At 37.5% G+C, this 15,906-nt stretch overlaps 1 protein-coding gene across 5 annotated transcripts in view; it reads left to right on the forward strand.

Annotated features, from left to right (window-relative positions):
- The window catches only part of MAP4K3 (mitogen-activated protein kinase kinase kinase kinase 3), a 198,672-nt gene that overhangs the window by 68,502 nt on the left and 114,264 nt on the right, over window positions 1–15,906 (forward strand). For all 5 annotated transcript variants that reach the window (XR_014018527.1, XM_081264490.1, XM_081264487.1 and 2 more), the window contains one exon: window positions 4,013–4,070. Coding sequence is in view for 2 of the 5 variants with exons in the window: in XM_081264487.1 (XP_081120613.1) it covers window positions 4,013–4,070 (58 nt within the window). In the remaining 3 variants the exon portion in view is untranslated. The remainder of the gene's footprint in view (window positions 1–4,012; window positions 4,071–15,906) is intronic.

Genomic DNA, 15,906 nt, shown 5'->3' on the forward strand with positions numbered 1-15,906 from the left:
TATTCAGATGGCCAGTGCTTAATGTGAAAAAGATGCTCAACATCATTAGTCTTTAGTGAAATGTAAATCAGGCCACAATGAGAGTTCACTCCATCTCCACTAAATTGGCTAAAATGAAAACAGCAAATAGGCAAGGATGTGGAGAAACTGGAGCCCTTATATTCATTGCTGATGATAATGTAAAATAGTGTAGCTACTTTGGAAAACAGTTTGGCAGTTCTTCAAAAAGTTAAACATAGAATTGCTATGTGACCCAGCATTTCCTCTCTTAGGTGTCTGTACTCAAAAGAGAATTGAAAACACAGGTCCACACAAAAATTTGCATACTCATGTGTATAGCAGTATTCACAGCAGTTAAAAAGTAGAAACCTTCTATATATCCTTCAGCTGAGGAATGGGTAAATAAAACGTGACACTTTCATGTAATAGAATATTTCTTGGGGCTGGGGATATAGCTCAGTTGATAGAGTGCTTGCCTCACATGCACAAGGCCCTGAGTCCAATTCTCAGCAACACACACACACACACACACACACACACACACACACACACACAATAGTTGACAGTAGTAACACATCGATGAGTGCACATTGTGGATGAACCTGAACACATTGTGCTACGTGGAAGAAACCAGTTACAGAGGACCACATATTGTTTGATCCCATTCATAATGGTTAGGTTCGCTGAGAAGGGAAGTGGATTAGCAGTTGCCAGGCACTGAGAAGAGCTGCAATAGGGAGTGATGGCTAATGAGTCAGGGGTTATTTTGAAGTGATAAAAATGTTCTCAAATTCAATAGTAGTGGTTACAGAATTGAAGATTTTATATGTGCACACACACACACACGTGTATATATATGTATATATATATATAATGTTGAATGTATACAATACTATACAGTAATATATGTACAGAATATACACACACATATAGTAAAAGGGTGAATTTTATGATTTGTGGATTCTGTCAGAGTAAAGCTGTTATAAAAGTGGTGTGTTTAGTGAAAAATTTTAATAGGCCGACAAGGAATTTGAATCTTTGTCTTGAAGCAATGGTGTATATTCCTGAAGAGTTTTAAATTCAAGAATGATATGATCAGAACCTTGTGGTAGGAGCCTGTGAAGGGGAGTGGTCATATCAGTGATGAGGCAGATGACTAGTCTACATGCTCAGGATATTTATCCTTGGTTTTCTGCCCTTAGGAAATATGAAAAGTGTGTTATTAATACTGAATTAAATCTTTTAACTTTATACATGTTAGTATCTTATAATATCTACCTTGATTTCATTTTTAAAAGTAAGTTATTTGCAGTGATTGAAAAAAGAATAGCAGATACAGGATATTAGAGATGGTGTTTTTTAAATTTAGTGTATAACTGTAACCACTGTCAAATTAGATAACAGCGAAATGTAATTTATTTTAGCCAGAAGACCAAGGTTATTGATGAATCAGAATGATTTAAAAAGTCTTCACTAGTAAACCCGAATTTTGATGAGCAAAGACTCAGAAATTGACGTTTCCTGTTTTTTTTTTTTAAGTAATTTATCCTTTTTTTGGTGAAACATCTTAAGAATAAGTTACATATTAGAACATATTTTAGACAGCATAGGAAGAAAAAAAACATTAATCATTTTAACTATCTGATTTTCTATTTACTCTAATGAACCCTAATTTTAGAACTGTTATCCTTGGACAGCAGTTGTAGCTCAGAGGTAGAATGCTTGCCTGGCATGTGTGAGGCACTGGGTTTGATGCTCAGCACCACATAAATATAAAATAAAGATATTGTGTCCACCTATAACTAAAAAAAAATAAATATTTAAAAAACCTGTGATCCTTTGAAAATTCTGGATTGATAATACATTTTGAAATATTGTATTCATAATTTAAGCTGGTAGTAAATATTGACTGGTTAACTACTCATCAGTAGTTAACTGTCATGTTTTTTCTGTTAAATATGTGATGTGTTAACTGTTTGTAAATCTATTTTTAGCAGAGTACATTGTGTACAGCAACCATTTTGGAAAGATTCTGTGTGACTTCAAAAGAGAGTGTGCCCTCGTGTGGTCACTGGGAACAGAATTTCAGCTGTAAACAATAAACCCTGTGTATGATTTCACATTTTTCGGTTGTTCCATAATAGAATCATCCAATCATCCATACTATGAATTTCCTTTAATTATGGTTTTTTTTTTGTTTGTTTTTTGTTCTGATGATGGAACCCAGGGCCTTGTGGCATGGTAGGCAAATGCTGTACCACTGACCTACATTTGTACCCCTAAATTTCTTTTCAATAAACAAACAAATCATGATTTTTAAATGCTGAGAATTAGAAAAGCTTCTTGTCTTATTTGCAGAAGATGCTAAAAATGATGGGACTTGAAGAGCAGAGGAAGGAGAAAGGACATCTAAGTTTAAGGAGAGGCAAGTTGTGGTAGAGTTTAGAAGCTTTCTAACTAATGTTGAAAAGAGATAACCTGCGTGTTATCCAGGTACATGCCGCCCTCCTTTACAAATGCTCCCAGAATGGAATTCTGCTTTGTCGTTTATATATCTTCATCCTAGAGATAAAGAGACAAATATTTATCCAGCACTATTTGACACACTTATCTCTTTTAATGGGAATTTAAGTTTAGTTTGAAATAAAGTATTCTCATCTGGTGTATACTGCAGTGGACATTCAGGTGTTTATCTCAGATTTTGTTTGAAGAAGCCATTTAAAATTTTTTTTCTTGCAAATTACAGTTTAATTTGTTGGGGGAGTCTTTTAATTCTTTTATTGTTCTTTTGAGTTAAAAGATTTTTGTGTTGTTGTTGTTTTATTTTGGTACTGGGGATTGAACCCAGGGGCTCTCTACCACTAAGCCACACTCCCAGGCTATCCCCACAACCCTCCCCTTTAAGACAAGGTCTCCCTAAGTTACTGAGTCAGGCCTCAAACTTGCAGTCCTCCTGCTTCAGCCTTCCTAGTATTTGGGATTGCAGTCATGTGCTACCAAGCCTAGCTAAAATTTTGTATTTTTAATAATGGCTGTGCCTCATGTCTACCTTCCTAGATCCTTTGCCTGTATTTTTAATGCCCTAGTATTCTTAGAAGGATTCCTTTGTTAATGGTATTGTGAGTTGTCAAGTGATTCACAGGTCTCCACCAATCCACTAGTAAGGGAGTATTACAAATCAATAATCCTGGTTACATGAATGAATCTTCCTGTGATCTGGTATTTGCATATGTTCTCTTTTGGTTGATAAGAAAATTTACCTGCTTTTACTTAACAGTTTTAAATATCTAATTTTAAAGTATTTTAAATTTGCAAAGAATTATTGCCATTTTATGCAAGTTGAAAGGAAGTTTTTGCTTATTTAGATATAACTACACTTTTAAGTACCAGGAATATAATATTATGAGTTGATTTTTAAAGTGACTTTTATTTTTAATATGAGACTTGCAAAAATATATTTGGTTTATATTGAATACAATTATATGACATTACCATCAGGTTTAAAAGGATGTAAGGGGGTTGTTCTCTTAATTAGATAATTGAATTAACCTTTCATATTCTGTAGGTTTTATATGAAAAAATTTAAGGCAAGTTCATTAACTCAAAACTTTTACCAACCTTTGAATGAATAGCTACATAGAGTGTAGTTCTTAATAGCTTAGACTCTGGAATCAAACTGCCTGGGTTTGAATTCCAACACTGTCCCTTACCAGATATATGGCCTGACAAGTTCTTTACCTACTCTATACTTTCATTTCTTTATTTGCAACATGGGAATAACATTAGTTCCTATCTTAATAAGAGTGCTGTGAGGACTTAATGAATTAACATAAAAACATTTAGAATAATGTCTGCAAGTACTGAGGTTTTGGGTGTTACTGCCATGTTAAGTATACTCGAGTTAATGCTGAAGTCACTGTGATGGATATACTACTGTTTATTTTGTAAATATAGATCACTTGTTTCTTTTCAGTGAAAAACGAAAGATAATCTTTTCTTTTTCTTTCTTTAGGCGCGGAATGTTAACACCGGTGAATTAGCAGCAATTAAAGTAATAAAATTGGAACCAGGTAAATTATTTGACATTTGATGTTTCTTATTGCTTTTGCCATCTTAAGGCTTATTTTAATGATATTTTAATATTTTAGTGATAGAAGGTCAACCTTCTATCCCAGTACTTTCTGGGAAATAGAACTGATTGTCTGCTTTGGGGGTGAGAGGGGAGCTCTCCTGATTAGTGCCTTCTGAATCCAGTGGAGCTAACTTGTAAGAAGTTAGTTGATAGTAGTGTGTTTCCAGGGCTACATTGTCCTGTGGTGGGGCAGTGGGAGGAAGGAAACTGAGATCTGGGAGGTTATACTCTAGTTCTTTGTCTCCTGTCCATTTGCTATGTGAACTTGGGCATGGAGCTTCAGGTATCTTACTTTGTTTTCTTGGTAGACCCAACTCTCAAACCTGTGTACCATTAGCATCCTAATAGTTACCTTTCACCTTGAGTGACGTGTTATAAAATCCATAAGGACGATTTCATATATTTTATCTGCTTTAACTATATTTTCCCTTTGGATTTACCCACCCTCTTGAAACCCACATCTTTCTGAACTCAATCCCTTCCTGCTTTCTCTCAGACCTCCTCCTGTAAGCCAAGTAATTGTGCTAGTGTCCAGATGGGTCCGTAGCAGTTAGGGTGCCTTCAGGTTTCAACTTCATATGAACATAAATCCATTCAGAGTTTTGAAGGGTGGGCAAGCTTTTTCTGCAAAAGGCTAGATGATAAATATTATTGGCTTTGAAGGCCATTTTCCTCCCTGGACTCTTCCCTCTCTCCCAAAATATAAAACATATTCTTAGCTAAAAAAATCATTCTTAGAAACCAGGCCCCCTACTGTTTATAGTTTGCCTATCTTGATATAGATCATCAGTAAACTGCTTAGAAGTACCTTTAAGATAAAAATTTAAGGATTTGTTGAATGTGCTCACACCACACCGAAATATAGTGAGTAAAGAACATTTTTTTTTCATTACACGTGTTTACAGATCTTGGATAGTCTAGTTACATTCTAATATCATAAGAAAAGGTTTCTTTATTTTCCCCAAATCTTCTATTCTTTAATTTTTAGAAACTTAAGAAGGCTATTTGAATTTGTTGAAATCTGAGGTTATGAAAAGAAATTAAAGATTCGGCACTTAAGGCAGGGCCTTCTTTTTCATCGTTAAGAAGTGGCTGTGTTTTTTGATGAAATTATCCTAATCAGAGGTGGTTTGTACATACATCAGCCCCTCACATCAGCAGAGTGTCTTCCTTTTCAGAAAGCCTCTCTGACCCCTGGAATGATTAAGCGGACACATCTGGAAGAATCAATCACTCTATTAAAGCATGTACAATAGCTATCTTGTCTTTCTAGACTTATCTTTTTTTGTTTCCATATTTTAATCAAATTCGTGCCACTAGCACTGAACTCAGGGCCTGGCACTAGAATTCAGTTAGTACATTTTAAAATTACCTTGAAGCTGGGCACAGTGGTGCATTCCTATAATCCTAGCTGCTCAGGAGGCTGAGGCAGGAGGATCACAAGTTCAAAGCCAGCCTCAGCAACAGTGAGACACTAAGCAACTCAGTGAGACCCTGTCTCTAAATAAAGTACAAAATAGGGTCGGGGGTGTGACTTAACAGTCTAGTGCCCCTGAGTTCAATCCCCAGTATACCCCGCCCCCCCCCCCAAAAAAATTACCTTGAAAATTAGAAACTTAAAAGTCAGGCATGGTGGTGGTGCTTATCTGAAATCCCAGCTACTTGAGGCAGAGGCAGGAGGATCACAAGTTCAAGGGCAGCCTCAACAACTTAGTGAGACCCTATCTGTTTCAAAATAAAAATGTCTGGAGATATAGCTCAGTGGTAAAGTATCCCTGGATTCAGTTCCCCATACAACCTTGAAAAATCTATTTGTTCATCAAGGCAGTTTTTTTCTGATTTATATAATGTTTGAGTTGTGATGCTGTCAATCTTGAGCATTGCCAAGTGTCCAATATCAATATATTGAACCATGTATTAAAAGTAAAATATATAACTAAGTAAAATGAATAAAATTATTTATATTGTAGGACTAAGAGATAAAGGGTTATTACCATATTTTTATGTGTGTGTGTGTGTGTGTGTGTGTGTGTGTGTGTGTGTGTATATATATCAACCTTGGATTTTCTACTTATGTTCATAGAAGCCATCTGAATTTTTATATTTAATTTCTCTGTTTTACTTTGTTCATATCTTAGGAGACATGTTTTCTTGTTGGTAAGCTCTGCCCACTGGTGAAGTACAGACTCTGAAGGCAGGCTATTTTGATTCTAGTCCAGAGTAGAGTACATTATTTAAGCTTTCTGGGCCTCTGTTTTTTCATCTCTGAAATGGGGATAACAGTAATAACTTCCTCTTCTGGTTATTATAAGGATTAAATGGTCTTAAATATCTAAAGCACTTAAACAATAATGCCTGACACAGAGTATGTACCAAGTAGTCATAGTCAGGTGGCTGAGAATTCTGCCACCACTGATACAGTTATTAAGGTGTGACCAACCTTATTTTATCTACTAGCTACATTCTACTTTGAATCAGATCCCAACATTGTATCATTTTGGCCCTTAATATTGCCCTACAAATAGCTAGAGGATAAGAACCCAGGGCCACAAACAGGAAACTCCACACACTGCATTTGGGAAAGTATGCCACTTTGGAAAACATTTTGGCACTTTCCTAAAATGTTCAACATAAATTTCACATAATGACTCAGCAGTTCCTCTCATGCGTATCTTCCCCCTCAGTGACTTTCACAATTGAGTGTTCATAGCAGCATTACTCATAATATCTCAAACTTGGAATCATCCTTACTGCCCATCAGCTGGTGAATGAATGGACAAAATATGTTATATATGTATAATAGAAGACTATTTTGTGATAAAATAAAACTTCTAGTACATGCTATGAAATAAATGAACTAAACCGTTTGCTGAGTGAAAGGAGCTAGGCACAGAGACCACCTGTTTTGTGATTCTCTTACATGAAATGTTCAAAAAAGGCAAATTTGGAGAACTGGAAAGGGGATTAGTGGACTGGTGAGTTGGAGGCAGAGGAGTGGATTGGCAGTTAAATGAACTTATAGAATCTTATAGAGGTAATAGAAACCATTCTAAAACTGATTTATAGTGAGGGTTGAAAAACCTGATGAATTTACTAAAAATGCCATCGTTGAATTATGTACTTGATTGGGTAAACTACATGATTTTAAAATATGCCTTAAAAAATAAAAAAGGTATAACCATGATACTATTGACAATAATAGTTTCTTACTAATAAATAAGGTCCACACATTGAAAATAGTGGATATGTTTTACATTTCTTTTTTTTTTCTTTTTTTTTTTTATTGGTTGTTCACAACTTTACATAGCTCTTGACATATCATACTTCATACATTAGATTGAAGTGGGTTATGAACCCCCAATTTTACCCCAAATGCAGATTGCAGAATCATGTCGGTTACACATCCACAATTTTACATAATGCCCTATTAGTAATTGTTGTATTCTGCTACCTTTCCTATCCCCTACTATCCCCCCTCCCCTCCCCTCCCTTCTTCTCTCTCTACCCCATCTACTGTAATTCATTTCTCACCTTGTTTATTTTCCCATTCCCCTCCCAACCTCTTATATGTAATTTTGTATAGCAATGAGGGTCTCCCTTCATTTCCATGCAATTTTCCTCATCTCTCCCTTTCCCTCCCATCTCATGTCACTGATTAATGTTACTCTTTTCTTCCTACTCTTCCTCCCTGCTCTGTTCATATTTGCTCTCATTATATCAAAGAAGACATTTGACATTTGTTTTTTAGGGATTGGCTAGCTTCACTAAGCATAATCTGCTCTAGTGCCGTCCATTTCCCTGCAAATTCTATGATTTTGTCATTTTTTATTGCTGTATAGTACTCCATTGTGTATAGATGCCACATTTTTTTTATCCATTCATCTACTGAGGGGCATCTGGGTTGGTTCCACAGTCTAGCAATTGTGAATTGTGCTGCTATGAACATCGATGTGGCAGTATCCCTGTGGCATGCTCTTTTAAGGTCTTCAGGGAATAGTCCAAGAAGGGCAATAGCAGGGTCAAATGGTGGTTCCATTCCCATCTTTCCCAGGAATCTCCAAACTGCTTTCCAAATTGGCCGCACCAATTTGCAGTCCCACCAGCAATGTACAAGTGTACCCTTTTCTCCACAACCTCTCCAGCACTTGTTGTTGTTTGACTTCATAGTGGCTGCCAATCTTACTGGAGTGAGATGGTATCTTAGGGTGGTTTTGATTTGCATTTCTCTGACTGCTAGAGATGGTGAGCATTTTTTCATGTACTTGTTGATTGATTGTATATCCTCCTCTGAGAAGTGTCTGTTCAGGTCCTTGGCCCATTTGTTGATTGGGTTATTTGTTATCTTATTGTCTAATTTTTTGAGTTCTTTGTATACTCTGGATATTAGGGCTCTATCTGAAGTGTGAGGAGTAAAGATTTGTTCCCAGGATGTAGGCTCCCTATTTACCTCTCTTATTGTTTCTCTTGCTGAGAAAAAACTTTTAAGTTTAATTAAGTCCCATTTGTTGATTCTTGTTGTTAACTCTTGTGCTATGGGTGTCCTATTAAGGAATTTGGAGCCTGACCCCACAATCTGAGATCGGAGCCAAATTTTTCTTCTATCAGACGCAGAGTCTCTGGTTTGATATCAAGTTCCTTGATCCATTTTGAGTTAACTTTTGTGCATGGCGAGAGAAAGGGATTCAGTTTCATTTTGTTGCATATGGATTTCCAGTTTTCCCAACACCATTTGTTGAAGACGCTATCCTTCCTCCATTGCATGCTTTTAGCCCCTTTATCAAATATAAGATAGTTGTAGTTTTGTGAGTTGGTTTCTGTGTCCTCTATTCTGTACCATTGGTCCACCCGCCTGTTTTGGTACCAGTACCATGCTGTTTTTGTCACTATTGCTTTGTAATATAGTTTGAAATCTGGTATCGCTATACCACCTGATTCACACTTCCTGTTTAGAATTGCTTTTGCTATTCTGGGTCTTTTATTTTTCCATATGAATTTCATGATTGCTTTGTCAATTTCTACAAGATATGCCGTTGGGATTTTGATTGGCATTGCATTAAACCTATAGAGAACTTTTGGTAATATCGCCATTTTGATGATGTTAGTTCTGCCTATCCATGAACAGGGTATGTTTTTCCATCTTCTAAGATCTTCATCAACTTCTCTCTTTAGGGTTCTGTAGTTTTCATTATATAAATCTTTCACCTCTTTTGTTAGGTTAATTCCCAAGTTTTTTTTTTTTTTTTTTTTTGAGGATATCGTGAATGGAGTGTTTTTCCTCATTTCCGTTTCAGAAGTTTTGTCGCTGATATACAGAAATGCCTTTGATTTATGCGTGTTGATTTTATATCCTGCCACTTTGCTGAATTCATTTATTAGCTCTAGTAGTTTCTTTGTAGACCCTTTTGGGTCTTCTAGGTATAGGATCATGTCATCTGCAAATAGTGATAATTTAAGTTCTTCTTTTCCAATTTTTATGCCTTTAATTTCTTTCGTCTGTCTAATTGCTCTGGCCAGTGTTTCGAGAACTATATTGAATAGAAGTGGAGATAGAGGGCATCCCTGTCTTGTTCCGGATTTTAGAGGGAATGCCTTCAACTTTTGTCCATTCAGAATGATGCTAGCCTGAGGCTTAGCATAGATAGCTTTTACAATGTCAAGGTAAGTTCATGTTATCCCTAATTTTTCTAATGTTTTGAACATAAAGGGATGCTGTACTTTGTTGAATGCTTTCTCTGCATCTATCGAGATGATCATATGGTTCTTATCTTTAAGTCTATTGATGTGGTGAATAACATTTATTGATTTCCGTATATTGAACCATCCTTGCATCCCAGGGATGAATCCTACTTGATCATGGTGCACAATTTTTTTGATGTGTTTTTGTATTCGATTTGCCAGAATTTTATTGAGGATTTTTGCATCTAGGTTCATTAGAGATATTGGTCTGTAGTTTTCTTTCTTTGAGGTGTCTTTGTCTGGTTTCGGAATCAGGGTGATGTTAGCCTCGTAGAATGAATTTGGAAGAGCTCCCTCTTTTTCTATTTCCTGAAATAACTTGAAAAGTATTGGTTTTAATTCTTCTTTGAAGGTTTTGTAAAACTCCGCTGTATACCCATCCGGTCCTGGGCTTTTCTTGGTTGGTAGTCTTTTGATGGCTTCTTCAATTTCATCCATTGATATTGGTCTGTTCAAATTGTGTGTATCCTCCTGACTCAGTCTGGGTAAATCATATGACTTAAGAAATTTATCGATGTCTTCACTATCTTCTATTTTGTTGGAATATAGGTTTTCAAAATAATTTCTAATTGTCTTCTGTATTTCTGTAGTGTCTGTTGTGATATTGCCTTTTTCATCCCGTATGTTAGTAATTTGAGTTCTCTCTCTTCTTCTCTTCGTTAGCATGGCTAAAGGTCTGTCGATCTTATTTATTTTTTCGAAGAACCAACTTTTAGTTTTGTTAATTTTTTCAGTAGTTTCTTTTGTTTCAATTTCATTGATTTCCGCTCTGATTTTAATTATTTCTAGCCTTCTGCTACATTTGCTGTTGTTTCGCTCTTCCTTTTCTAGGGCTTTGAGATGAAGTGTGAGCTCATGTATTTGTTGGTTTTTTCTTTATTTGAGGAATGACCACCAGGCGATGAATTTTCCTCTTAAAACTGCTTTCACTGTGTCCCATAGATTCCGATATGTTGTGTCTGTATTTTCATTTATCTCTAAGAATTTTTTGATTTCCTGCTTTATGTCTTCTGTAACCCATTGATCATTCAGTAACATATTGTTCATTTTCCATGTGATGTAGGATTTTTCCTTCCTTCTTTTATCATTGATTTCCAGTTTCATTCCATTATGATCAGATAAAATGCATGGTATTATCTTCACCCCTTTGTATTTACTGAGGGTTGCCCTATGGCATAATATATGGTCTATTTTTGAGAAGGATCCATGTGCTGCTGAGAAAAAAGTATATCCATTTGATGATGGTTGATATATTCTATATATGTCAGTTAAGTCTAGGTTATTGATTGTGATATTGAGTTCTATAGTTTCTTTATTCAATTTTTGTTTGGAGGATCTGTCCAATGGTGAAAGAGGTGTGTTGAAGTCACCCATAATTATTGTGTTGTGGTCTATTTGATTCTTGAACTTGAGGAGAATTTGTTTTATGAATGTTGCAGCACCATTGTTTGGTGCATAAATATTGATAATTGTTATGTCTTGTTGGTGAATGGTTCCTTTTAACAGTATATAATGACCTTCTTTATCCCTTTTGATTAACTTAGTCTTGAAGTCGATTTTATTCGATATGAGGATGGCCACTCCTGCTTGTTTACGAGAACTGTGTGAGTGGTATATTTTTTCCCATCCTTTCACCTTCAGCCTGTGTATGTCTTTTCCAATCAGATGTGTCTCCTGGAGGCAGCATATTGTTGGATTTGTTTTTTTAATCCATGATACCAGCCTATGTTGCTTTATTGGAGAGTTTAGGCTATTAACATTCAGAGTTACTATTGATATATGGTTTGAACTTCCATCCATGTTTGATTGTTTATCCTTTTTTTTTTTTTTTTAAATTTAGTTTGTTTCTCCGTGATTATCTTTCCCCTCGCCCTCTGTCTTTACTGAGGCACTTCCCACTGATGGTTTTGGTTATTGTTTTTCATTTCTTCCTCGTGTAGTGTTTTGCTCAAAATGCTTTGCAATGCAGGTTTTCTGGCTGCAAATTCTTTTAACTTTTGTTTATCATGAAAGATCTTTATTTCGTTGTCATACCTGAAGCTTAATTTTGCTGGATACAGAATTCTTGGTTGGCATCCATTGTCTTTCAGTGTTTGAAATACATTGTTCCATGACCTTCTTGCTTTCAGTGTCTGTGATGAAAAGTCCGTTGTTAACCGTATTGGTTTACCCCTAAATGTAATCTGTCTCCTTTCTCTTGTAGCTTTTAATATTTTCTCTTTGTTCTGTATATTGGATATCTTCATAACAATGTGTCTTGGCGTTGGTCTACTGTGATTTTGTGTGCTCGGTGTCCTGTATGCATCTTCAATTTGTATATCTGTTTCCTTTTTTATTTCTGGAAAGTTTTCTGTAATTATTTCATTCAGCAGGTTTCTCATTCCCTTGGTTTGAATCTCTGTACCTTCTTCTATCCCGATGACTTTTAAGTTTGGTTTCTTCATGTTATCCCATAGCTCCTGGATGTTTTTCTCATGATTTTTTACCAGCCTTTCTGAGTTGGCTAGACTCTTTTCAAGATGGTATATTTTGTCTTCATTATCTGACGTTCTAGTTTCTACTTGCTCCACTCTGTTAGTGATACTCTCAATTGAGTTTTTAATTTGGTTTATCGTTTCCTTCATTTCTAGTATTATTGTTTGATTATTTTTTATAATCTCTATCTCCTGATAAAGGTGCTTAACTTCTTCTTTTAGCTGTTTATGTAATTCATTCTCAATGTGTTCTTTCGCTGCTTGAATTTGCTGTCTTGTATCCTCTTTAAGGTTCCATTCCATCTGTCTAAGGTGTTCCTTGAGGTCTTTATATGACCATTTTTCTGATGACTCTAGGTCCTCCTGAGTATTTAGGCTGTCCTGCATTGTTTGTACTCCTTTTCTTCCTTGTTTCTTGAAGCTGCTCATGTTGCTTCTTGTTCTGTTTGACTGCTGAGTTACTGTTTATTCCTATAAATTTATTTGATGCTTGGGAGGAAAGGTATTAGAAGGGAAGGGAAGAAGTCACTAAGGAGAATGAGAGTAGGCAGGTAGAATTCAAGGAAGGGGGGATAAGAAAAATGAAAAGACAAAAGAAGAAAGAAATAGGAACTAAAAAAGAACAAAAATTTTAAAAAATAATAATAATAATTAAAAAAAATTAAAATTAGAGTTAGAAGAGAAAGAAGAAGGAAAAAAAAACAAAAAAAAACAAGATAGAAAAATGAAGATGAAAGAAAAACCCCAATCAAAAACAAAAACAAAGACAAAAACAAAAAAAAAACAAACAAAACAAAACAAAACAAAAACAAACAAAAAAAAACTAATAAATGCCGTCTTAGAGTTTGATTAACTTCTCTTCCACTAGGTGGCGCTGTGCCCACCAGGTCAAGTCTTTCCCGTCAGTACGCAGGAACCAATCAGTGTGCAGCAGCTCCTCCCAGACTGGGCGAGTCTCCAATCCTGAGTGCCTAGGGCCTCCTCTTGTGTCCAATCACTTCCACTTTTTCTCTAGCCAGGCCCCTCTCACCACAATACTGGCTACAGGCCTGGTCTGCTGCTCCCGGGAGCCCTGTTTTCATGAACGACTGGGCTCACTCCTCCAGATTGCCATTCCCTCAGACCCTAAGATTGTAGAGCTTGGGGCTGAGAATCCTCAGCGAATTTTACTTGCCCTCCGGTAGCCACACCCCCGTAGCTGGTGCAAGAGACCTCAGCAGTCAGCCCTGGCGGGAGCGGCAGTCCCGCACCACCTCTGACTCTCTCGGGCTGGCTGTAGCACTCACGGGAGAGCTGGAAGGGGCCCTTAAGGTTTCCCCGATGCGTGGAGAGGGAAAGCCAGGGGTCCACACACCTGTAGCAGCAGGCTTCAATGAAGTTATCTCCTCCGACGCAGCCCTGCGACACCAGCCCTCCGCCACAGTGGTGTCCCCCGCAATCGGCAACAGTTCGCCTCCCCCTGCCGGGCGACCAACGCCACGGGGGTCCCCACTGTTTCTCCCAAGCCCCGCCTGGACCCTGCGGCCACTACCCACGAAGGCCCGGCAGGCATCCACCTCCGTAGGATGAGAAGGGCTGACCAGCCGCCTCAGCCGGATGGCTTAATGCTGAGTCGCAGCTGTCTGTCTCAGCTTTTCAGACGCGGCGGTGCAGGGCGCGGGGCACGGAGAGGCTTACTCACTTCCCGCCGCCATCTTCCTCTTCTTGCTGTTTCGGGATGATGGCGGGGTGCTGGCTCGCTCTCTCAGGTATGTCTTAGCCTCGGCCTCCTGCGCCTCTCTCTGCCGCGGCCTCCACAGCCAGCGCTGCCCTGGTCGCTCTCTCCGCCCCCGACGTTCCCTGCTTCTAGCCGCACCGCGGCCCGGTCCGTGTCTTTCTGGCTCGCGGCGCCCGGGCCGGGGAGGTGACCGCCCCTCTCCGGCAAGTACCGCAGTTCCCGGGCCCCGAGTCCCGGCGGCCACAAACCGACACTTCTAATAGACCTACCAGATCCCGGCAGGACCCCTCTTCATGGAATTTTGCTAGAGGTTCCTCAGTGTGTAGCCTGCCGCTGTTCCAAAGGGTCTTTTTGAACCCGTTAATGTGGAGACATTAGAATCGCTGCTTCCTCCTCGGCGGCCATCTTCCACCACCTCTTACATTTCTTTTATGTTTATTTTTTTTCGTATTTTTATTGGTGCATTATAACTGTACATAGTGGTAGGATTTGCTGTTACATATTCATCATGCATTCAGTATAACTGTATAATTTGACCGATATCACTCCACAGCACCTCCTCACTCTTATAAAATTTTTGCAGTTGAAACTTGGCCATTTGTAGTATTTCTCCTCAGTCAGGATTTTGTTGATGCCTCACTGTATCATTTAATATATTCTTCCGTGAATTGATGGTTAGCTCTAGAGACTGAATAATTTCAGGTTTGATTTAGTAGGTGGGAGAAGTCTACTTCAGGGGTGGGGTTATGCTCACATTTTTCTAGGTTAAAATTTTGATGGCCAATCTTCTACTTTTTAAATTAAAAAAAATTTTTTACAGTACTGAGGATTAAACTCAGTACCGGCCACTCTAACATTAGTTACACCCTTCACCCCAGCATGTTTTATTTTGATATATGGTCTCACTAAGTTGCCAAGCTGACTTTAAACTCAAAACCATTCTGCCCTGTCTCCTGAGTAGCTGGGGTTGTACGCCACTGCACCCTGCCCAATCTTCTACTTTTTGAAAACGAAAATTAAATCTGAAATAATGTGGTGGATTTTAAGAATTTGCACCTTGAGTTTGATACATTTATTCCTTTTTTAAAAAATAACTGATAACCAGTTTGAACCTGGTTCAAAGCTAAATGAAAACTTGAGACATTTTAACAAAATTGTTTAAATGTCAGGTTAGTTCAAGGTGGTTCATTATAAATTCTAATCTTATTCATGTGGCTTAAGTTTTGCTTTTCTCAAATATATCCTTTGATTAACCATAAGTTTACACGATTTTTTAGCTTAAATAGCAAAAACAATGGTTATTATAATAAGAATAGAAAAGTAGTTTATCGAAAAACAGAAACTATTTTTTTTTACTTTGTTTATCGAAAAACAGAAACTATTTTTTTTTACTTTGTATCATCACTGTCAGCTTTTTGGTGATTTTTCTCCAGATTTTGTGTGTGTAGAAACACCACACATACACATGTTTACATATACACATAAATAAACAGACCACAAAGGGAGCTAGCTGGTCATAGTTCAAAGACCATACTGCTTTGATCAGTTCAGTTGGTTTGCACACAACTGAACCAGTAAAAAAATGTTGCAAAGGATACATAAGACTGCATATGAATAAGGCACAGCTCTCTAGTGCTTCCCTGAAGCCTCACAGAGGTGACCCACGTTGATGGTCAGTGCCATCCATGAACAATCTGTTAGCCATGAGCACCTGGTTTGCCACCCTTTCTACCATCAGGCTGGGCTAAAGGACATCATCAGGACTCAGCAAATGGTATAACTGCTGTTAGAAAAGATAGTTATTTGCTATAATACCTTTTTATATTTTTATGTTCCATTTCTTACTA

Source organism: Spermophilus citellus (assembly GCF_964194105.1).
Source record: "Spermophilus citellus genome assembly, chromosome: 13".
NCBI lineage: Eukaryota > Metazoa > Chordata > Mammalia > Rodentia > Sciuridae > Spermophilus > Spermophilus citellus.